The following is a 24,815-nucleotide window of genomic DNA, read 5'->3' as shown; positions in this document are numbered from 1 at the left end:
TCTCCCCCTCCAAATTACATAATGTGGGTGATTATTACTCTTCTTCTATGAAAGCATAGTAGCAGTTAGGAATCATGACGAGCCACTGAAATATTAACTAACTATTGATTCATTGTCTGATGATTTAATGGATATTGCTATTTCCCTGCTGAGATATATTTTAATAAATCATTATCCTGCAATTAAAATCAACAGATTGGAGCTTCTAGATATATATTTTTTCTCAGAGTGTATAAAGTCAGGTTAATGCGTACATCACAACAGTAAAGGTTCTGTAAGGTTACCTAGTCAGTCCACATTTATTCTATTCAACATTCTGAAAGTTTTTACAGAGAGGTTTGTTCATATATCATTTACAGTCTGATTTATGACACTTTTTCCCTAAAAACAGACTGAAATGCACAAAATGAGACATAAAATGGAACAGAAAAACCTTAAACAGATGCAAAATGTCCAAAATGATACAAAAAATGACCTAAATGAGACACAAAATGTTCACAATGGAACAAAAAACTTTAAAAGCACAAAAAATGACGACTAAAAACAATCCTAAAGACAAAAAGTGATCAAGGTTAGAGACAAAATGATGAAAATGAGCCTCAATGAGACACAAAATGCGCAAATTCAACAAAAACAGTCTTTAACCCTTTAAGCTTCAGTCATTTCCAGCCGTTTTCAGTACAAAAAATCGCTAATATTCTATTTTTAAATTTAAAAAATTACGAAAAATACAGGGAATATTGGACGCGCATTGCGAGGTGTATTTCCTTGAAAACGACCGATTCGTGGATTTTATACTGACTTCAGGACATGTTTTGGACAAAATAGTTTACTGGCTTGTGTCGTCTGGATGTAAAAGGTTGGATTATGGCCGTTTTTTGTGGAATATTTTCATCTGTGTGTAGTAATGAACCCGGAAATGTGAGTCGCGCCGTGTGCGTTGAAGCCGTGTACAGAGAACGGATGGATGAATATTTGTTTTTGTTGGACAAATGTGTTTTTCTCACCCACTGTGGTAATCGCATCTGAAAGTGGTTTATACCGGCGGATTCATGAGAATCTAAGCTTTCCATCGGCGTGTATTGTTTGCATAATCGCGTTTGCAGCCGTCGGACATTCTTGAAATTCCTATGCCTACACTGAAGCACAAAGGGTTAAGTCACCAAAACGGAACAAAAACAACAGGAAGAGATGAAAAATGGCAACATTTTATCCACTAACAACCCTAAGGATGCAAACTGATCAAAATAAGCCACAAAATGAGCAAATGTTAGCTTGTCAGTGTTTTGAAAACTTCAGTCTAACATGTCAGTGTGTAGTTTGATATCTGGAGCTGAGTTGCAGCTCATTGTCTGGACTTCTGTCTGACCTGAATGTTTCCTATCTGGCTTCATTTTTCTGTCAGTCTTTGCTCACAATGTCTTCACAAGTTTCACACTTGAAATCTTCACCACAACTCTCCAATATCTCCAAGGTTTGTGTGTTAAACTGACTTTCTCAAGTGTTTCCATGTTTTTCTTCAGAATATGGAATGTGGTAACAGTTGTTAGTTCTTCTCTCTGACATCACAATGGACTTTAAAAAATGCATTTACTGGCTTAATACTTGTACTCTGTGCAATGACAGTAAAGTAGATTCTAATCTAATCTATAAAATGACCAAAATGAGACAAAAATGGACAAAATGTTTCAGTGGTGAGAAAAAGACCCAAACAGAGTCTACTGAACGGTCCAACAATGTTATGGGACAGTTCAAATGGGACACAAAATGACCAAAATGGAACATAAAACATCCGACCAAGAGAGAAAAATTACCATAAAATTCCAAAATGGACATAAAAAAGACCAAAAGTGGCCAAAATGGGACTAAATTTAAGCAAAAATGACAAAAATGACCAAAACCAGGCACAAAAATTACAAACAAAATGACGAAAATGAGACACAAAATGTACAAAATGAAAAAAGCAATCTTAAACTGGTGCAAAATGACTAAAATGAGAGCTAAAATGAGGAAAACAGAGCAAAAAAAGATGAAACATGAGACAGAAATGACCAGTGAGTCACAGAATGGACAGACATGAAATGACTGATATGAGCAACATGAACAATTTTAAACAAAAACAACCTTACAGACACATGAAATGAATCATAAAATGACCAAAATGGTACAAAAACACAACATAAAGAGATGTAACATTACCTGAATTAGACACATAAATGACCAAAACTTGATGCAAAATAACCAAAATTACCACAAAAAAAACCATGAAAAGATGCAACATGTTTAAAAACAGACCAAAAGATGTAAACTGATCAAAATGAAACACATTCTGACACAAAATTAGTCTCAAAATGACCAAAATGATCCAATAAGATGCAAAATTACCAAAATTGAACAAAAACAACCTTAAAGTGCTGGAAAATGACTAAAATGAGAGATAAAATGAGCAATTCAGAGCAAAAATGAGATGAAAACTGAAACAGAAATGGCCACTGAGTCACAGAATGATGAAATAGACGAGAACTGACCAAAAGAACTAACGAGATGAACAATTTTAAACAGAAATAAACTTAAAAACACACAAAGTGACCAAAATGAACCACAAAATGGTCAAAATTAAGGCACAAAATAACCAAAATGGAATAAAAAAATAACATGAAAAGATGCAAAATGTTTAAAACCAGACAGAAAGACGTAAACTGACCAAAACAAAACACATAATGACACAAATGAGACACGAAATGATCCAGAAATCTTCTCTTACAGTCATGAAACTGTCCACATTCCTTCTATTCAACATTCTGAGGGTTTTTATACAGAGCTTTGTTTTGTTTACTGTCTGTGGACCTGGAAGGAGCAGCTTCATATCTGGAAAAAAGATTCACAATCAACGGTTTGTTTAACAGAAGAGATCATCTTAGTTCAAAGTGGCACCAAATCCATGTCATGTTTGGGTCGTATGTTGGCCTTTAACTTTGAGCAGGTGTGTTATTATTTACAGTGTTTATGGTAGAATGTGGCCGTTTTAATGGCAGATCACATGGAAGTAACATGAGCCAGTTTGAAACAGTGAGTTATGCAGAAGAACAACATAAAGAAGAAATTCAAAGTTTTTAATCAGTAAATATGTTAGATTATATTTTAATCTATTTTGTGTACTCGTTGATGAAAAACGTTTCATAAAAGAAACCTTAATAATGTTGCCTTTTAATGTTTTAACGCTCCTGTTGTCCTCATTTACAGGCACCAAAAAACATTGTTTCCTCGTCTAAATTTTTTTTTAAAAATTCAGCAAAAAAAAATCCCCAAATTTCAAAACCTTCAGGAAGAAAATTCCCGTAATTTCTTAAAAGTTTTCTTTTCAAAAAATCCCTCAAATTTGGCAAGAAAATTGTTGTAAATATTTTCCAAAACAAATGAGTAAAAATCTTCCAAAAAAATCCTAAAAATATCTAAAGTGATTACACACATTTCAGTAAAACTTCTAATATTTTCTTTAAGAACATTCACATAAAAATCAACCAAAATCCAGTGAATTTCGCTGGATTTTGTTTGATTTTTTTGTGAATGTTCTCTAAAAATATTTTTACATTTTTATTTCCACTTAAAAATGTTCAAAGATTTCCCAAAAATGTTGAAAACGTGGACATCAGAAGTTTCACTGTGAAAATATATATTTTTTCCACATTTTCAAACTTTAAAATGAGTCAATTTTGACCCACAGGACAGGGTAAATTAGTCATGTGAGAAGTTGAGTGTAAGTTAATTTTTTATTATATAAAGTTAAAATATATTTTTAGTAGTTTTCTAATTCTCCAGGATTAAGGACTGTGTAGAGACCTGTCGGGGGCAGTAACCAGCACCTACTATGATGTTCTCAACTGGCTTGAAGCAGAGGGATTCCTCAGCATGACCAGATGAACACACTCAGGCTGAATCCCAAACCGCCCCCTACACACTCCCCCTACACTACCGAGTGTCACTCCAAAAGAAGTCACACTCGCAGCTGTGGAAGGCAGCTATTATTGAAGGGGGAGGGTATAAATACGATCGTCAGGAATGGGACGCCCTGTCGCCTCACCGGAAAACGGAAGACGTCATCGCCATGGTAACACAAAGACGCCTACTGTGCATGGCTGTAGCGCTGTGGCACAGGTTGCAGCTAACAAGGATCGCTGCTGCTTCCAGAAGACGAAAGCATCCCACTTTTTTCACTCACATGTTTTCCAATCCTATTATCTGGCATTTCAAATCCAACAAATGAATAAATGAATAAATGAATTCTGTCAGTTGTGTTCAAATTTTAAGGTGTCAGGGGGTGCACAATTAAATCAAACATCAGCAGAGAAGAAGATTTGTTTCTTTTGATTTATCTTTTTACATCACTCTTTTGTGATGTTCTGTCAGTGTGAAAAAGGCGTGGGAGAAATAAACGCATGTGGAACTTACATTGATATGTTTGTTTCCTCCTCAATTTCGACGTTGCACTTCCTGAAAAAGTTGTCCAGAGTGAGCATCGATGCAGACTCACCATTTAAGGGCTGAACAGTCCACTCCCCCTCCGCACTACGCGGTTTGGGACGGCCCTTAATATGGAGGACCCTCCACGGGAACGCGCAAACGGAGGGTAGTGTGTAGGGATAGTGTGTCGGGGGCGGTTTGGGATTCAGCCCTATTGTGTTTCCACTACGTGTTCCTGCCATGCCTGCAGGATGACCTTCATACTTGTGGCAGTGGTTGGACAATCATCCAACCACAACGCAGAGCCACATGACACCCAACCAGCTGTGGGTGCTGGGTCGTACACATCACCCAATTCCTGGAGCAGAAAACACAGAGCTATATATTGTATTGTCTAATGTTATATTGTATTGTCTGTTGTTGTGAATGATGTCGAGTGAGGGGCTGGAGCCTTATAAGCGTAAGCTTCTTCCATCCCCTTTTCAAATCACAGGAATGTAAATTTGTACTTATATCTATATATTATTATTATTATTATTTGTTGTAAAAAGTATGAACTATGTTATTGCACCCCAGTACTGATTTGAAATAAAAATAAATTAAAAAAAACAAACAAAAAAAAACATGCAAATACAATGTGATTTGAACCAAAACATTGATTCTTGTGTTTTAACAATATTAGAGGCCAAGAAAAGTGAACAGAGTCAGAAGTCCCTCACTGGAAGACAATTTCTGACAAGAAAAACCTCCAGGAAGAAGTCAAAGGATGCTTTTCCTCACATTAAGAGTCTTCCTTACTGGAGCCGCTGAGAACTTGGACATTGCTGCGTAATTTCTACTGAGAAACTGTTCCAAACAAAACATGAGTGTTGTTTTCAGAGCAGTTGTGGCCTGTGTTAGGACCATCTGAAAGACAACGTCACAACTGCAACAATGGAGCACTGATGCTGGAATCAGAGATTGAGGTTTTTCAACAGCGGAACTCCGTTTCAAATCACTGACCATCTCCCAAAAAACTTTTTTTTAATCATAAACTATGGATATTTCTAGAGATCGACCGATTATCGGTCGGGCCGATTATCGGCGCCGATATTTGGAAATTTGACGTATATCGGCATCGGCCTTTTTTTAATCCGACCGGCCGATATGAAGAAATCAATTTAAAACTGGGTTATTTCGGCTCAGATGCAGCCGCGCCTCTCTCTCTCGTGCCTGCTGTCTCCTGCACTATTCACCCCGTCCTCTGATTGGTTAAGCGGCAGAGGCAGAGCCTCCGAAGAAGAAGCTGTCCTCACACACACTGGAGAGGAAAAGTTTTCTTGTGTGAGAAGCTCCGGACAGAAAACATGTGTCAAAGGTAAATGCAGAAAGCTCTTCCGAAATTGTAATAAACATCCCAGTACTCTGCATCTCACAACTACTACTAACGTTGCAGTGAGCAGCAGAATAGCGTAAGAGCAGAGTAAACCTTAATGGCAGCTCTGCTAACTCATATTACGTCCCAACATGTCTGTGAATTATTTAACCCGTTGCGCTTCAGTTGCGCTTCAGTGTCCCGCCTGCGGTGCACTTTGAGATCTGCATAAGCAATTTGCCAAAAGTCTGAAACTGCAAACGCGATTATACAAACACTATATGCCGATGGAAAGCTTAGATTCTCATGAATCCGCCGGTATAAACCACTTTCAGATGTGATTACCACAGTGGGTAATATAAACACATTTGTCCGACAAACAACGAATATCCATCCATCCGTTCTCTGTACACGGCTTCAACGTACACAGCGCGACTCACATTTCCGGGTTCATTATTACACACAGATGAAAATATTCCACAAACGAGAAAAGCACTCGGAGAGTGCAGACCTCTGCCAGGCCATCGCTCAATTGTACAGATGTCTGTCTGTTTGTCTGTTAACAGCATAACCCAAAACGTAATGGACGGATTTAATTTAGTTTTAACAGTTTGTGCACAAAGCATAACATGCATGTACAGTGTAACAGCACAGTGTTTTGACGCACACACATAACGGTAGCGTTGCGCGCGCGTGTGACGGTACCGTACGCGTCGCTGCCGCTTCGTTCCGTCGGTCCCGACTCGCTCGGGCAGGCCGAACCGGCCGCGCGGAATTCGGCCGTCGCCTGGGATCGATCCGGCGACCTCTGTCTGTACAATTGAGAGATGGCCTGGCGGCCGCAAAAAACCATGTGTGTGTGATTAAGAGAGAGTGCATAAAAAAATCAGTTCACTTGTTTTAGGGAGCGCGAAGGTGGAGGCTGCTTAGCTTTTACCATAAAATTAGTTCGTCGATCTAGCTCTAAACGCTCTGCAGACTATGTATTAGCAATGGGGAAAATACACCGTTCTTTCCGGACAGTAAGCCGTTACTTTTTGTCACGCTTCGAACTCTACAGCTTATACAACGATGTGGCTAATGTATAGATTTCTACGGGCCAGCTTCATGAGGTCAATACGTTTATCCTCGTCAGAATGAAATTACTGAACCGGTCACAGTGGACCAATGAAACTGTTTGAATTGAATCAAACGCACTCACACTAAATTCTTCAGATCAGTCATTCTGCGCTTCATGCACACACCCTCATCATGGAAAACACACGAAGGAATGCATATGATTTAGCTTTTAAGTTAAAGGCAATCGATCTGTCGGTCAAAGAAGTAAACAGAGCTACAGCACGTATTTATTTTGAGATCCGAATATTCAGATCCTTATATTCAGGTGCGCTCAATAGTCCGGAAATCACGGCATGTAATGTGGAGAATAGTATGTAGTTAAAGTCACGTGAAAAACTCTACAACTCACGACTACTAACGTTGCTATGAGCTTTCTGGTCCTATGATCTGAAAATGAACGGGAAGATGAGAGTAAAATTCAGAAATGATATTACTTTATAAAATCTCTGGAAGCAAGTTTTTATTTACATTTACTAGAGATACTGCTGAGCCTGAGAACTCCTGCACTTTTTGTTTGAAGTTAAAACAAAGTTAAATTATTTCAGTTATATTGAACTTTTACTTTATTGTGAAAAAATTCAGGAAGCTATTATTTAAGTTTTTATTTGCATTTACTAGAGATAATGCTGAGCCTGAGAACTCCTGCACTTTTTGTTTTTGTTTGAAGTTTTTTATAAAAGATAAGTCATTTCAGTTGTATTGAAATTTTACTTTATTTACTGTGAAAATAATTCAGGGAGCTATTATTTAAGTTTTTATCTAACTTTACAAGAGGTGCTGCTGAGCCTGAGAACTCCCTGTATTTTTGTTGTGTTTGAACTAAAAACAAAGACAAGTCATTGTAGTTAAATTTAAATTTCACTGTATTTTCTGTGGAAAAATTTCAGAGAGCTATTTATTTAACCTTTTATTCAACTTTATAAGAGATGTTTCTGAGTCTAGGAAATTCAGGCGCTTCTGGAGCTATTATTTTCTATTTGTGTGATTCAATAAACATGCTTTAGGCATTTCAATGAAGTTCAGTGTTTGCATTATTCAATTTTTTTACACCAATTTTTACACTTTTACTGCAAATGAATATCGGCTCCAAATATCGGTTATCGGCCTCCGCTAACTACTAATAATCGGTATCGGTCTATCTCTAGATATTTCTAATGGTATCTATGAAATATTAGCTCAGTATGTCAGATACTTTCTCAGAGGTTTTTCAGTGGACTGTAGACCCAGTTTCACTCGTTTTTTCATTTTCTCACATTGAAATTTGAGGCTGTTTGAAGATGAATATCTCAAGAACAATTCTCGATAAAAGCCTGAAACCTTTACTTGTTTGTCTTGCTAACATCAGCAGATCAGATTGCTGTTAAATACAGCAGTGGAAAAAAGTTTCTGGACATCCCATACATTTGTGAAATACTGCATTAAGAATCACTTTGAGGTCTTCAAGAGTCATTTATTTTAGTACAATCATAAAACGAAACACATCCTAAAAACACATTAAAAACTGAAAACTCACTGGTTCCATAAAATGAGAAATTTGGTAGAATTTAGTTTTGTTAGTTTTTCTTGTAAACAACAAACCAAAAAATATCATTTGTATTTGTGTCTGTCTGATGCAGCCACACCCTTAGAAACACACAAAAAAGACTTTTCAACAAATATTTCATGATATTTAAGATTGTGGAAAAATTTTCAGGGTGTCTGAAAACTTTTTTCCCCTCACTGTATCTGTCAAAGCATGAAAATGTGCCGTTATAAAAATGCCACTATCTCCAGACACATATATGTGGTCATGCTTCCATGATGCCAATGTCATGGTAATGACTGGATGCAGCTAATTTACAAAGAAATGATTCTAAACTACATGTCAGCTTTCAAAGATTGGACTTTTCATAGAACACTTCATGTTTTTATATTTCAACTCACACATAATCAGAGATTATTTGATCTACTTGTTCAATATTACAGATTCTTCATTAGTGTCCTGAGATGATGATGAGATTGATAGATGAGGAAATTCGTCCTGCTGCTCACTGCCTCCATCCAGACGTCTGTCCCTCTACCACTGATAATTCATTTAACTGAGTCACCACTTTGAATGGTTTCATTAATTTACCAGTCATGTCTGTTAACCACAGATTTCCTCTTAATGGATTTTGCAAGGAAGACACTAAACAAAAAATTAGACCTGAATTCTGTGAAGCCGGATCTCAAGGACTTTAAGTTTGTGGAGGACTTCATGAACTTTTACTGAACCCTGCATGGAGAAATCTTCTTGGCAGGGGTTCAGTCTGTGTCCAGTGTGCATACGCTGGTGTCGTTGTAGGGTTCCTTGTTGGTTGGACGTTGGTCCAGACCGGTCAAAGCAGCACTGTTCACCATTGGTAGAGTGCTGACAAGTCTGAGAGTTTTGTCCATCTGTTCCGTTCTGCTTGGAAAACAAACACACAAACACAGAGAACGTCAGTGTTTCCTGCAGCATTGAAGAACTGATGCCTTGCCTGAGATAGAGAGCACCCCAAATGACATCTGAAGACACTTTTACCTGTTGGAATTTAACATTCAGTTGTCTGATTACATCACAATTCCTAATCTAAGCTACATCCCCAGATTAACCTGGACCAGATTTCTGTGTCAAAACGAATACAGGTTAGACTGAACGATAGCTGATAATGTGTTAACAGAATTCAACTGACCACAGTTGTTTAAAACAGTTTTGAAACAATTTTGCAGCAATATCCAAAATTATCCAATACATAATTGTGTGTACACTGTGACTGAGACCAGTCTGTACATACCTCACTGTGACACTGATTGAATGCTTTCTTTCTGGTGTGGATCTGTTGGTGTTGTTTCAGGGAACCCAAAGTTGTAAAAGTCTTCTTACACTCATCACATCTGTATGGTCTCTCCCCAGTGTGGACACGTTGGTGAATTTTGAGACATGCAATGTAGCTGTAGCGTTTCCCACACTGGTCACAAAGGTATGGTTTAACCCCAGTGTGGGTCACCTCATGAGCTTTTAACTGTGAGTACCGTACAAATGGTTCGCCACAGTGATCACATGCATACACATCATGTCCAGTGTGGACACGTTGGTGAACTTTGAGGTATGCAGTGGAGCTGTAGCGTTTCCCACACTGGTCACAAAGGTATGGTTTAACCCCAGTGTGGGTCACTTCATGAGCTTTTAACAGTGAGTACCGTACAAATAGTTCGCCACAGTGATCACATGCATACACATCATGTCCAGTGTGGATGCGTTGGTGACATTTTAAGTTCTGTTGGTGCTTGAAAGTTTTTTCACAGGAGTCACAGTGGTACCGCTCTCTACCAGAATGGGGGCATTGATGGATCAACAACTGTTCATGTTGAGTAAAGGTTTTCACACACTGATCACAGTTGAATGGTTTAACTCCACTGTGAATGAGTTGATGACTTTGTAACTGACTCTTCCGAGTAAAAGCCTTTCCACACTGATCACAGTTGAATGGTTTCACTCCACTGTGAATAAGTTGATGACTTTTTAAGTGACTCTTGTGAGTAAAAGCCTTTCCACACTGATCACAGCCGAACAATTTCACTCCACTATGAATGAGTTGATGACTTGTTAGATGACTCTTCCGAGTAAAAGCCTTTCCACACTGATCACAGTTGAATTGTTTCACTCCACCGTGGGTGAGTTGATGTTTTTTTAAGTGACTCTTGTGAGTAAAAGCCTTTCCACACTGATTACAGCTGAATGGTTTAACTTCACCGTGAATGAGTTGGTGGGACTTTAAATAGAACAGCTGAGTAAAAGCCTTTCCACACTGATCACAGCTGAATGGTTTAACTCCACTATGAATGAGTTGATGTCTTTTTAAGTGACTCTTCCGAGTAAAAGCCTTTCCACACTGATCACAGTTGAATGGTTTAACTCCACTGTGAATGAGTTGATGTCTTTTTAAGTGACTCTTCTTAGTAAAAGCCTTTCCACACTGATCACAGTTGAATGGTTTAACTCCACTGTGAATGAGTTGATGTTTTGTTAGAGTACTCCTCCGAGTAAAAGCCTTTCCACACTGATCACAGCTGAATGGTTTTACTCCACTGTGAATAAGTTGATGTTTTGCTCGATCACTCTTCTGAGTAAAAGCCTTTCCACACTGATCACAGCTGAATGGTTTTACTCCACTGTGAATGAGTTGATGACTTGTTAGATTACTCTTCTTAGTAAAAGCCTTTCCACACTGATCACAGCTGAATGATTTGTCCACAGTGTGAATGCGTTTGTGAATTCTTAGCTTTGTTGCTGTGATAAAAGTCTTGCCACATTGCTCACAACTGAGTGATTCATCTCTTTTTGCTGTTGTTGCCGAACCATCCTTATCCTCCTCAGAGCTCCGACATCTCACTCCATTGCTGTGTTTACATTTCTGTAGCAAAAGACAAAGATAAAAACAGAGGCAGTGATGGAAGAGCAATCATGAAAAAATTGAACCTAAAAGTCTCAATTTCATGTAGTTGGACACGAGGCTGAAACAAGATCAAGAATCTGCAGACGTGCTAGCAGCTTTGTCATTAGAAACCTAGAAATGTGTCAACAGCACACTCACAATGTCAACAAAACTATTTTCACAGGCCGATAGTTTTCAGCTTTCTGCACAGTAGTTTTAGAATATTGGGTAGTAAAATCTGTAGATCACCGTGAAAAGCAAAGCAGAGCTGGGACTGATGGGATTGTACCACCAGGATCTCTTGATCCCCAGACTTTCCGTTAAGTTACATTACTGGAGAAATGTACAAAATGAAAAGCATACAACATCAATGTCCAGATTTAGGTCTTAATGGCAGCAGGGTCAATTCAGACCACCAACACTTTCTAGTTTCTCCTAGGGGATCAGATGTTGATACCAGGCCAGAAAAGATCTGTAATTCTGCCACTGAATTCTGGATTTGACCCGAACGACCCGGGCAATTTGTTGTGCAGCAGTTACACAAGCGTTCACCATCAAACAACAAAAGCAACAAAACAGTAAAACAGTTAAAGGAACAACAACGATAAAAGGAAATGTTTTAAAAATGTAAAAAACACAATAAAACAATTACAAGCAAAATAAAAGCCATTTTAAGAAAAATCAAACAAAACATAAGATAGACAGGGAGATCAGCAGCAATCTTGGTCATTTAGTCCGACGTAGTAAAAGTTTTCAATAAACCGCCACCGATGTAATCAGGTAGAGGACTTTTCTTTGGTCTGCACTGTTTGAGACACCAGATTACATTGCCCACATCAAGAAAGGGATTCTGTGGAGAGGCTGACATGAGACAGTTTTTAGTCTCAGCATGTTTAGCCCTAAAATCATGGGAGTCAAACCTGACATAAAAACTGTTTAGACTTTGAGCCAGCTCTAAATCAGAATTATAACCACTGAGCTGAACTCTCTCATCGACACATTAATTAGTCCCAGTGATCAGATTCATGCCGTCCCAGACTGAACTGAGGTTGTTCATTTTGAGCTGAGACTCAATTTTGTCTTTGTATTGTCTTTTGTGGGTCCTGATCTCCTACTTTATTTCCTTCTGTCGGTTATACAGATTTAGTGCATTTCCTTCTCTGAAGACTGTTTTCTTTCTGTACAGTAGGTCTTTAAGATTCTTAGAAAGCCATGGCTTAGTGTTTGGATATAGTTTAACCCTTTAAGCTGCAGTCAATTCCAGCCGTTTTCAGTACAAAAAAATCGCTAATATTCTATTTTTAAATTAAAAAAATTACGAAAAATACGGGGAATATTGGACGGGCATCGCGAGGTGCATTTCCTTGAAAACGACCGATTCGGGGATTTTATACCGACTTCAGGACATGTTTTGGACAAAATAGTTTACTGGCTTGTGTCATCTGGATGTAAAAGGTTGGATTATGGCCGTTTTTTGTGGAATCTTTTTTCTGTGTGTAATAATGAACCCGGAAATGTGAGTCGCGCTGTGTGCGTTGAAGCCGTGTATAGAGAACGGATGGATGAATATTCGTTTTTGTCGGACAAATGTGTTTTTCTCACCCGCTGTGGTAATCGCATCTGAAAGTGGTTTATACCGGCGGATTCATGAGAATCTAAGCTTTCCATCGGCGTATAGTGTTTGTATAAGTGCGTTTGCAGCCGTCGGACATTCTTGAAATTCCTATGCAAATTAGCAGGTGTACCGCCGGCGGTACACTGAAGCTTAAAGCTGCTGTCCGGAGTTTGAATCGCAGCGTCTCCCAAAACGCTGTTGGTCCCACCCTCCCTCCCTCTGATTTCGCCCCTTTATTTGTGCACGCGCGCAGTACATGAGAGAAGTGCCCGGAGTGCTGCAGCATCTCGCCTGTTTTGCTGTTTTCCCCTCTTCTACATTTAGTACATTTAGTAAATAATAAAGGAATTACGTTAGAATGCTGTATTGAGTCTAACTTGTCCTAATACCAAAATAACATGAATCTGCTAGGACTAACGAGTAAAGTTTCAATATGTGATTACACTCGTGTATCCCTCTCGATGACGTTGTTTATCAAACTTAGTTCATTTACGCGTGTATATGTGTTACATTGTTTATTTATTTCTATCTAGAGTTCAGAATTGCATGACTCCTCTGACGAAGAGTATGTCCCAGACGCCCCAACATCTTCCTCCAGAGGTCGGGCATCTAAACGAAGCCGTCAGGCGGGCTATGGAGGCCGTGGTCGGGGAGCGACGCGAGCACCCCGAGCCAAAAAACGTCCTGCAGTCTCTTGGCCTGACAAGCCGTGGGATTGGTAACTTTTCTGGAAGTTGCTGAGCCCTGATGCTCTCTCCTCCACAAGCAAAACAAATGTACGCGCGATAGTGTAGTGCGTAGCTCGCTCACCTCTGCATGGACTTGCTTGCTGTGCGCGTAACCGTTGATTGACAGCATGACAAAGCTGAAGCTCGAACTTGATTGGTCGGCAGCAACCGGCGCTTTTTGGAATAACATGGGGGTCTATGAGAGGAAGGCGGAGCTCAGGAATAAATTTTCATATCGCGTTATACTAACTTTATATTATAGTATCGAACTAGACTAACACATTTAAGCTTTGTTAAAAAATGATACATAAATTGAAAACAAACGGAAACTCCGGACAGCAGCTTTAAGGGGTTAACAGTTTTTTCAGGAACAACACTGGTTTCACAGTCTGTGACCAGCTGCTCACAACATCAGTCGGTTCAATATCAGCTGAGGACTCCTTAAACACGTCCCAGTCAGTAACCTCCAGACATCCCTGCAGAGTGTAACAAACTTTCACTCTGATGTTCTGCACTTTGCCTTGCTTCAGTACAGTGGTAGACAGGGATAAGGAGGATGCAGTTGTGGTCAGAGGAACCCAGAGGAGAAGCACCTTTCACATTGTTGTAACAGATCAAAGATGTTGTCTCATCTTTTGAGGCATGTGATGTACTGATGGAAGTCTCTCAGTGTGTGTTTTCGTGTGCATTGGTTCAAGTCTCCCAGACTGATGTTAGGTGTATCCGGGGAGTTGGACTGAAGTCTCTGCATGACCTGATGGATAAGCCCACAGGCATTTATTTCACTTGGCTTTGGACGGATATTTTTTTTATTTTATTCATTTATTTAACAGGTACAGCACATATTAATGAACATATAAATATGTATACATGTCAGATTATAGCCACAGGCTAATTTCCATCTGTTGTCCCTAGACAGGCTGGTGGAATGGTCACTTTAAACAGTAACAAAAAAAATTAGGGCTGCAGCTAACGAAGCCTCGACTAATCGTCTGAGCACAAAACGTCATCAAAAGCGGAAGTGAGCACGCAATGCAACAGAAATCACCGTCCAACCGGAGCGCGGAACACGGACGGATGTCGGTGCTGCATCGTGCATATATTATGTCTGCACGATGCAGCACGGACGTCCACGATCTATCGTAAAAATGGATGTCAGCGTTTACTATACAGCTGTATCTAAACGCGGACACTTTTTAGTGTTATTAATCAATGCTCACATTTTTGATTAGATCTGAGCCACTCCTTTAAGTGACCTTTGAAAGTTTTAAAACTCAGGGCCTCCCTCACCGAAGTTGGTATTTTGTTCCATTGCACACAACCTTTATAGGACAGGACATTTTGACCAAAAGTTGTTTTCCTTACTGGCACCTCACAGTCAGCCCTGCTTACGGCCCTGGTGATCCGTGAACTGGTTGGTTTGTATTTAATGTAATTTGAAAGAGGTGACGGCGCCAACCCATGTAAACATTTGTAGATCAGGCAAGCATTTTTAAATGTCATAAAATTTTCAAAACTTAATAGATTTAATTTTGTTAGAATGTTACCATGGTGATAGGAAGACTTTTTTTTAAATCAAGAATTTTTAAAGCTCTTTAAAAAGACTTTCAATTGGTTTTAATGTTGAGCTGCCTGTCAAAGACCAGCTAGTAGCACAATAGCCTATGTGTAAGAAGATCATACTGTGCAGAAACATCATGGCAGCCTGATCAGTCATTGACCTTCTAATTTGATTGAAGTCGGATACATTAAATTTAATTACTTTAACTAACATTTTGATATGACTTTTAAATGAAAGAGTAGAGTCCAAAAGCACTCCTAAGTATTTAAACTCCTGGACTAACAGCAGTTTGGTGCCTCCAAAATACACATTAGGGCGAGCAATATTTAACACTTTTTTAGAGAAAAACATACAGACAGTCTTTTGTGTATCGAAGTGCAAGCAAGACTGTTTGAGCCAACTTTGAATGTGTGTCAGCGCTGATGTTAGAGTTTGAGCTGCTGTCTCAGCTGATTTAGCACCTGTATAGATCACCGCATCGTCAGCATATAGCTGTATGTTCACATCTTTGCAAACATCCGATATAGACAAGCTTCACAAATATCTGGGGAAACTTCTGAGGCAGATACGGAGGGCACAGTGAAACAGAAAGCAGTTCTAAGTTTAGTTTAGTTTATTAGTGGAAAGCCCCTTGAGATGTTGCATCTTGTTTTCGAGAGGGTCCACAAACAAAGAAAAAACAATACAGAACAAAAGCAATTGCAATACTAATACATATATGGAGAGAATGTACTCATTCAGCAATTACAATATATACAATACCTTGTAAAACAGACAGACCTACACACACATTCACACAAATTCACAAGACAGACATGCTCCAGGTACCCCCTTCCCACCACCTCCACAAACAGTGCAAGACAAAAATTAACAGTGGTTCTCCAACCATAGCAGTTCATAATTATTGTGCAGGTGATTCATAGTTTTACACAGTATATTATATTTAAATATTCAACAAAAATACAATATATTATGTTTATTATGTATGTATGTATAGCTAAACAATTATAATCTAAATTATTATATATTGTATTTATATATTATTATTAAAATAATATTTCAAGTTATGGGATAATTCAATCAAAATCAAATATATGTTAAATGTTTACTAGTGACACAAGATGGCTTAATAAAAAAAGCATAATGTTGCGAAAGCTAGGAGAATTAGACATCTTTTGTGAAGTGTCACCTGTCAGGCAAGTTAAGGAACCACGGTTTGACAAAGATCAGAGACATAATAAAAGAGACATAAATAAAACAGTAGAATATAATAAAGCAACAACATCAACAACCAGGGAAACTAAAAACATAAACAAGTTCTTGTGAGATGTACATATAGCATAGATTGAAATTGTCCAAACGATGTTGTATTTCGAATAGCTGAAGGTAGGTTATTCCAGTCACTTGGTGCCTTAAACTGAAAGTCAGTAGTGCACAGTTTCTCCAGGACAGTGTCAGATTTGCACCAGCGCTGTCCTTGTCCATTTGGAAGACCCACTTGAGCCCAAGCTTTCATTTGCTGGCTGATGTCATCTAATGATGATATATATAATGTATAATATAACATATATATGTATAATATAATATATAATGATCTAATCTAATGATCATAGATTTCCACAGATCCAGACCCCCTCTTCATCCAGTGAACACTTGTGGCGTGGACATCCAGATGGTGACATCATAAATATTTAGGTGTCCACCTTGACAATAAATTAGACTGATCAAAAAATGCAGACTTCATCTACAAAAAGGGCCAGAGTCGACTTTATTGCCTCAGAAGACTTCGATCAATAGACATCTGCAGTAAGATGCTGCAGATGTTTTATCAGTCTGTGGTAGCAAGTGTCCTGTTTTATGCTGCAGTCTGCTGGGGAGGCAGTATGAAGAACAAGGATGCAAGGCGTCTGAACAAACTGATTAAAAAAGCTGCTCTGTGGTTGGAATCACAATGAACACATTGGAGGATGAGGTGGAGAGACAGACACTTAGAAAGATGGAGGCCATTCTGACAAACATGGATCATCCACTTCACATCTGCCTCAGTGAACAACAAAACATCAGTAGATGGCTCCTATCCCTGCACTGCAGGACTGAAAGAGTCAGGAAATCTTTCTTTCCATCAGCAGTCAGGCTATTTAATTCAAAATTAAACAGATAAGAACCCTGACAACTGAATTTCCCTTTGGGGATGAATAAAGTGATTCTGATGTTGCTTCAATATTTCCACATAATGTTCTATCCTCTTGATGCCATCTATTTTGTGAAGTGCATCAGTCCCTCCGACAGCAAAACTCTCCCATAACATGGTGCTGCCACCCCCATGCTTCACAGTTGGGATGGTGTACTCAGGCCATCCTCAGCCAGCATCTTCACGAGGTCGTTTGCTTTTGTTCTGGGGTTGATGAGCACATTTCACCCCAAAACAATCCTAACCTTAACCAATCTCCATCTTGAGCAGTAGGATGGCTTGACATTCCCATGGTGTTGATCTGTGCATGTAATTGTTTGGACAGATAAACGTCAAACTACAGCAATCTGGAAATTGCACCCAAGGATGAACCACACCTGTGGAGGCCCACAAATGTCTTCCTGATGTCTTGGCTGATTTCTTTAGATTTTCTAATGTCGTCACACAAGGAAGCAGTGTGTTTGAGGTGTGCCTGAAAATACATCTTAATCTATCAAAAGCTTTCAAAGTCAGGACATTATCATCTTTAAGGCATAGCAATCTTAGTGTATGCAAACTTCTGATTGTGGAGAAAGTAATAAAAATTCTCTCAAAAAAATCTCTTTCGTTATTCTGGCATTTAAAGATAATTTTGGTCATCTTAACCGACATCAAACAGGAGAAGCATTGCCAGATTTACTGTCAGCTCGTGTAACTTAAAAAAAGGGTTATGTGTCGTTTATACAGTGTAAGTAAACTTCTGGGTTCAACTGTCTGAATTTCTTGAGAAGGAAAAGGCTGGTAAACTCACAATGCTCAAAAGTATTATTCTCTACCAAAGAAAATGCTGCTCTTTACCTTCCTGAACAACTTGCTTGAAAAACAAGACTTTTCTTCCGTTACTTATCTTCATCACCATGTAAGACATTTTCATAAAGTATGATCAGCAGCTAGTTCAGCCTCAAACAAAAAACAAGCAGCTTCCTAGCAGTCCACCATTATATCCTCAGTACAGCTGCTTCTGCAGAGCTACATCTCTCCAGCCAACGTCACCTGGCTTTGGTCGGCCCATCTAACCAACTGGAGCAACTTTAGACATTTGAAATAACAAATGAATGATAATAATGTTACAGTGGTATGTTTCTCACTTTTTGTGAAGAATCCATGTTTCCTCCGTTGTTGAGCTCAGACTAAACGGCTGCCAACATTCCTCTGCTCCTCCGTCAGACTCTCCTCCTCCTGCCAATCACCTGTCACATCAAACACATCTTCATTAGGATACCACTCTATACACAAGTGTTGGAGTGTCCCATATGTTCATCAGCCAACACAGAGGACACATTTCAACTCAATAATTCACTTTTAGCTCGTTTCAATTTCACCTAAAACTGATACAAATGAACTTAGACTGTTAAAAATAAGGAACATAGACAGAAAACAGACATGGAAAAAGAGAATAAAGAGAACATAAAGATGCTACTGCAGGTGATTCAAGACAGGACTGCTGGTAGAAAACTGTTCATGCTGTAAGTTAGTGAATGTATTTTACTGCTCAGTGTTCTGTTTAAAGGCAGCTCTCACTCTCTGTTCTTTGCACTCTCCCACAGTGTCAAGTGTCCTCCCACTTTCAATGACAGGTGATTCTCATTGATGATTTTTCTCACAGTTTCTGCAGTTTCCCCACTTGAAAGAGGATGTTTCATCTACCCAGGGTTTGAGCAGGACTCCACTCATCAATCAGACAGTTGCTTTCTTTCTTTTCCCTCTTATTTTTGCAGTGGTCCCAAATTCATGAGACACAGAGGTGGAAACTTCCATAAGTCCATAAGTTTAGTTGATAGATTAAGGTGAAAAACCTTTAAACAGAACACAAAAGGACAATGTTCACATTACTGCATTCAGCAAATAGTAACAACCGTTCCTCATGGACATTTTCACCACATTGGTAAATGCTACTCCACTCAATTTATGTTTGTCAACCTCAACACCACATAAACTGAAGCGACAAATCATGGCATGAGCAATATTCAACCCAATACTATACCACACATGAATTTATCTGCATTTTAAAGAGTTGATTTTGAGTCACAGTTTACTCTGAGCATTTTTATCATTTTTTTAAACAATTTTATACTTTTTACTTCATGGTTTTAAAATTATTTAAAGTGCATGAAGTGCTTTCAAAGTGCAATTCTTTCCAGATCCAATAAATAAATAAAGTGCATCGTAAAAACCCACCATTACAAACAGGATGAATTCACTGGACTTAGCTGGAACCCTTTAATTAGCACCAATTAGCCTGCAATCTTATTTTCATCTGAACAATTACAGAACACACGGCAATTATTGGTAAACAGACAAAGTTGACAGCCGATCTCCGTGGCTAATGCTAATGCTAACACATACTGCAGCGGCACACATCGGCAGCTTAAACAGTCTTTTAGAGTCTCCAGAATTCTGCTCTTACCGGCTGCAACCCGGATTTTGGAGATGAAGGCAATCCTGCACAGTTTACCGCAGATCTTGATGCTTTCCCAACAGAAACTCACGGCCACTTTGATTGAACTCGGTCATTCATTCTAAGTTCCTCCTCAGTGCTTCGTGCGTCCCCTTTTTTGCCGCCGGTGGCAAACCTGCAGCCGCAGATTGGTTCCGCCCCAGCTGAGTGTCCCACCTGTGCGTAAATGCTTCTCCTTTGAGTTCTCAGCTCCTTCCAGTTTGACTTGACACATAAACTGCTTTGCACTCTGTGTCACCTGTACCTTCAGAGCTCTGAATAAAAGAACAAAAGATTTATTGCAAAGAACAAAAAGGTTTTGCCTCCACAGCAGCTTGTTATGAAAATGATTGTATTTGATGACTGAATGTTCTTATTCATTGTAATACTGTGTGATGTGTGCTAAAAGAGAAACAAGGACATGAGCTATCATCAATATTATTTCATCTTACATGTCTAATTTTAAAAAATATGACATTATATAAATATGCACTACTGTTCAAAAGTTTGAGGTCATTTAGAAATGTCCTTTTTCTTGAAATCGGTTCTTTTCAATGAAGATAGCATTAAATAAATGATAAATCCAGTCTAGACCTTGTTAATGTGGTAAATGACTATTGTAGCTGGAAACAGCTGATTTTTAATGGAATATGTCCATAGGGGTACAGAGGAACATTTCCAGCAACCATCACACTGTTAAATACCTCGGTGTTTGGCTAGAAACTGACCTTTCCTTTAAAACGTATGTACATGAACTACCAATAAGCTTAACTATCGCCTAAGAACACTTTATCAATCTGTAAGCTGTTTTAATTATCAGGTAAGGAAAAGAATAGCCACTCAGTTACTGCTACCTATTCTGGATTATGCAGATATTGTTTATTTCAACGCTGCTGCCTCCTGTCTACATTCTCTAGATGTGGTCCATAACAGACTCTGTCGTTTCATTCTTCAATGCCCTTATAGGACACACCACTGTGTTCTATATGAACAGCTGTCTTGGCTCTCACCTTCTGCCAAAGACACTATCAGTGGTTGCTGTTTATTTTTAAGTGCATTTACTTTAGGTATCCAGAATACTTACAGCAATATTTAGTGCCTTATACTTCTCCTTATAGCCTACGTGACACTGACCATCTTCTCTTTACGGTTCCTAGAACTAATAACGAATATGTGAAATCAGCTATTTGTGTTAAGACTCCTCAAGACTGGAACAGCCTTCCTACTAATGTTTGATCTATAATCTCATTTCCAATTTTCCAGAATGCTATTTTAGGGCATCTTAGGAACATTTGTTTTGTTTTTAGTTTCTACACAAATTAGTTTTAGTTGATTGATCATAAATGAGGACATGGTCTGTCTTTTTTGTTGTGCCTAATGTTTGTAATTTTTGTGGTGTAAAATGCAACACTCAATTTGTATATGCCAGGAATATTTATGCAACTGTTTCACTTTTCCACCTGTGGTATAAGAATTTCTAGCGTTGTGCCCTTATTGATATGCAGAGTGGGAGAATGGTTGAATATTGAGAGCTGGTCTGTGTAGGTGTGTTGTTATGACTGTTGTGCTTTTAATGTGGGATTTTGTCGTGTTCAGTGCACTCTGCTACTCTTTTCATTTCTATAGAGGACCCCCTTGAAAACGAGATGGTTCATCTCAAGGGGCTATACCTCTGTAAATAAATGTAAATAAATAAACTACATTTGGTAAGTGAGGAATTACCAAATAACTACTAGAGCTGGCTCACTGGCATTATATCGCACATGTACTGTTATTACTACAAATCCCAGAATGCTCTGGCTTCCAGCTCCACAGAAAGTTTCCAGAGAGGCTCAAGTTTCTGCTGCTTTTCTGAACAAACGTCCAACATTAAAGAGTTTAAAGGCTACTGACATTACCTTCACACAAAGGATGGACCGGAGGACGTAAACTGCGCCACAGCTTTGGAAGAACCAAAGTGAAAGTTAGACAGAGAGGCGTTTGGGTTCCAGAGGAAAAATCGGACATCAGAGAGTTCAGCTGGAGATGAACCGCGTTTAGGGAAATCAAACACCGTGAAAGATCTCTGAATGTTTGCTGAGCTTCAGGAATAATTACACTGAAAACATCATGTAGTTGTTTTTATTTATGGCTGTAATCTGACACTGGGAATCCAAAACATGACGAACCACAGATTAAAGATTTATCCATATTTATGGGAGAACTATTATTATTATTACTGTTTTACATTTTTATACTCTTCTACCTCTTCATGTTTTAGTGGATCTGCTGTATTTTTACTGTCATTCTTTAATATATTTTATTTATTTTCTTGTCAGACACATGAGAGCTCTGCTGATTATTAGTAAAGTCTCCCTCATTCATAAAACACATCAAAAATAAAAACAGAGGTCGTGCCAAAGTGCTTTCCTGCAGACAAATCAGATTGGTTTGACAAATGAAATGAAGCAGTTTAAATAGAGGTTCAGACCCTCCAGTATTACTGATCATAGAGAGAAACTAACATGTAGAAATATGAAGGTTTAGACCCAACAGTGTTAGAAATGATGGAAATTCATCAGACTCATTGAAATATTAACAGTAAAACCAGAAATTTGCATAAAATGACCGCCATATGAGATAGTACTACCACAAATGTGTATAAAATGACAAAAATATGACTCAAAATCGCCCCAAATATATAATAAATGACCAATATATGAGCTACAACTACCACAAATATGAATAAAATGACCAAAATATGAGACAAAGCCACCTCAAATACGAAAAATGACAAAAATATGACTCGAAACGACCACAAATATTGGTTGATTGGTTGATAATGTATCAGTATTGTTATTGATTATTGATGGGTTACAGGGACAGAGGTTTGTGTGTGAGTCTCTGCTGCCATCTAGTGGTGGATCAACAACATGACTTTTCCCAGGTTGAATCCCAGAGAGTCCTGACTTGTTCGTTGGATCAGAGAGACTTCCAGTAAGATGGAGCTCTGAGCAGCAACACTTTCCTGAAATCTTCAAATGCTCCCTCATAGTTTGTTTCATCTGAAGTTTAGTCTAAATAAATGAAGTGTAGGACTTTGAACAGAAAGGAGACTCATTTTCTCTTCCTTTGGGGATGTTTGGATCACGACTACTCATTGGTACCTGGAAGAAAATCCTAGAAGCTGTCAATCTGCTCACAGACAGGTTTAATATCCAGGAAAAACACATGGAAGAGCTGAGCAGAAAAATGGAGGAAAAGTGCAGCCTGGTAGCAGTGATGAGAGAGGAGGTTACCGAATACAAGAAGAAAAGAGTGGAGCTGGAAGAACAGGTGGGAAAAGTGCAGAAAGAAGTGAAGACGCTGACTGAGAAATGACACCAACAAGAAACTCTATTAGAAGAGAATTTAGACGCAAACACCAACTGATCATATTTTAGTGAATTGTGTTCCTGACCAATGGTTGGATAGACTCCCTACCAAACATGTGGAGCACAAATACAATCAAAACATCAAAACATTTGGCACAAATGGAGACATAATGATGCTAATTTCAGACAGTTTTCATGGATCAGGCCTCATGGAAGCTGTAAATCAAGAACAGATCTGTGGCTGACAACTCTAGAAATCAAGGGCGTCAGTTTGTTTTTAAAAGTGGGGAGGATGGAAACTGGCAAAAGTGACATTTGAGAAGTGCTTGGGATGATGACTTTAACTGATGTTGCTTTTGGTATGCTACTATAAAATGCATAAGAGTTATTTCATGTTTAAAGTAATTGTCATGTATTGAATAAAACCCGCTTGAGAGCTGTGCCGACACTTTTACATGAATTACGAACCCCTAACGAACTTCATGTTGAAATCAGCATGTCAAATAGACCACCTACATCTCAACAGGATTTACAGCTCAGGGACAGCACGGAAACGAACCACTCAATTCTCTTCATTGCAAATAAGATAAAGGTTAAGCCATTTTGAATACAAAAGAATAAACCAGGGGTCACTGAGGACCATAGCTGGAGTTACATCGGAGCACAAGCTGTTACCATGACAACCCATCGTATGTCCGTGAGCGGGAGAATATTGACTTTAAGCCTAACTATTCCCACTCAAATCAAACAGTTTTAGCACAAAGCAACTCAAGGAGTAAAAGGAAAAATTACAAAAACACAGATAGCCAGCTCTCCAAAAAAGCCACCACGATAAATCTGTCTCATGACTCAAACTCAACTCAAACTGTTGCAAAAAACCCAGTAAATAAGCAGCGGAAGAAGAAAATATCACAATATGAAGGGTTCTTTTATTACCTATCTTGTTTGTAGACTGGAAACATTTATTATCATTATAATTATCATTATTTTCTTTATTAATTCAAGTGAAATTCCACCATGGATGGATAATCCGGGTCATGACCTCCTCTTCTTCTGTGGTGTTTCTTGGAAGAGTTCGATTTTGCTACGTTGTGTTTACCGCCTTCTTAACAACCGACGTGCGGCCATTCATTCTTTTGCCTTCTTTCATTACTAAAATCTCAGAAAATACCCAATGAACATGTTAAAAAGAAAAGCAACCGACATCAGAGCTTTTTTCACAACGCAGAAATGCAACGTAAGTGCCATCTAACAGCAATTGCTCTGATATTTGTACAGTTACTGTACAATAACTCCATGAATATAATGGAGTATACCTTGTGGTTTAGCTAGCAGGACCAATTTGACTACCATTACTGTCATCAACAACTTTAGTTAATAAATGACAACTGAAACATTTTGGCCTTATGAGCCATTTTATCAAAACTCTTTCCATCCATACAGCCACGTTCTGGCTTTTACTGAGGCAAATTAAAACAATCTGGTAATCCTTAATAATCACCACTAGATGTCCTCAAATAT

The 24,815-nt window shown here is 38.6% G+C and overlaps 2 protein-coding genes across 6 annotated transcripts in view; both read right to left on the bottom strand.

Annotated features, from left to right (window-relative positions):
- The window catches only part of LOC127533929 (zinc finger protein OZF-like), a 180,198-nt gene extending 160,164 nt beyond the window's left edge, over positions 1-20,034 (bottom strand). The window contains exon 1 of one of the 2 annotated variants that reach the window (XM_051948045.1): positions 19,912-20,034. The gene's annotated coding sequence lies outside the window, so the exon portion shown is untranslated. Of the gene's footprint in view, positions 1-19,025; positions 19,175-19,911 lie in introns of those variants that run through there. The other variant, XM_051948047.1, reaches the window with a different exon arrangement.
- Positions 8,231-20,034, bottom strand: LOC110945765 (zinc finger protein OZF-like). 4 transcript variants are annotated; one of them, XM_051948038.1, is made up of 5 exons: positions 19,912-20,034; positions 18,593-18,694; positions 10,111-11,349; positions 9,730-9,942; positions 8,231-9,362 (listed from the first exon to the last, which is right to left on the bottom strand). In XM_051948038.1, the coding sequence occupies exons 2-5, from the start codon at positions 18,608-18,610 to the stop codon at positions 9,114-9,116; spliced, it is 1,719 nt and encodes a 572-aa protein (XP_051803998.1). In that variant the 5' UTR covers positions 18,611-18,694; positions 19,912-20,034; the 3' UTR covers positions 8,231-9,113. The 4 variants fall into 4 exon arrangements, with proteins under 4 accessions (XP_051803998.1, XP_051803995.1, XP_051803997.1 ...); XM_051948035.1 differs by having other exon boundaries at positions 9,730-11,349; XM_051948037.1 differs by having other exon boundaries at positions 8,231-9,359; positions 9,730-11,349.
- Positions 20,035-24,815: the final 4,781 nt, after the last annotated feature.

Source organism: Acanthochromis polyacanthus, chromosome 5, assembly GCF_021347895.1.
Source record: "Acanthochromis polyacanthus isolate Apoly-LR-REF ecotype Palm Island chromosome 5, KAUST_Apoly_ChrSc, whole genome shotgun sequence".
NCBI classification, from domain to species: Eukaryota; Metazoa; Chordata; class Actinopteri; family Pomacentridae; genus Acanthochromis; species Acanthochromis polyacanthus.
The sequence above is the reverse complement of the archived record's forward strand: the minus strand, read 5'-3'. Positions and strand labels throughout refer to the sequence as shown.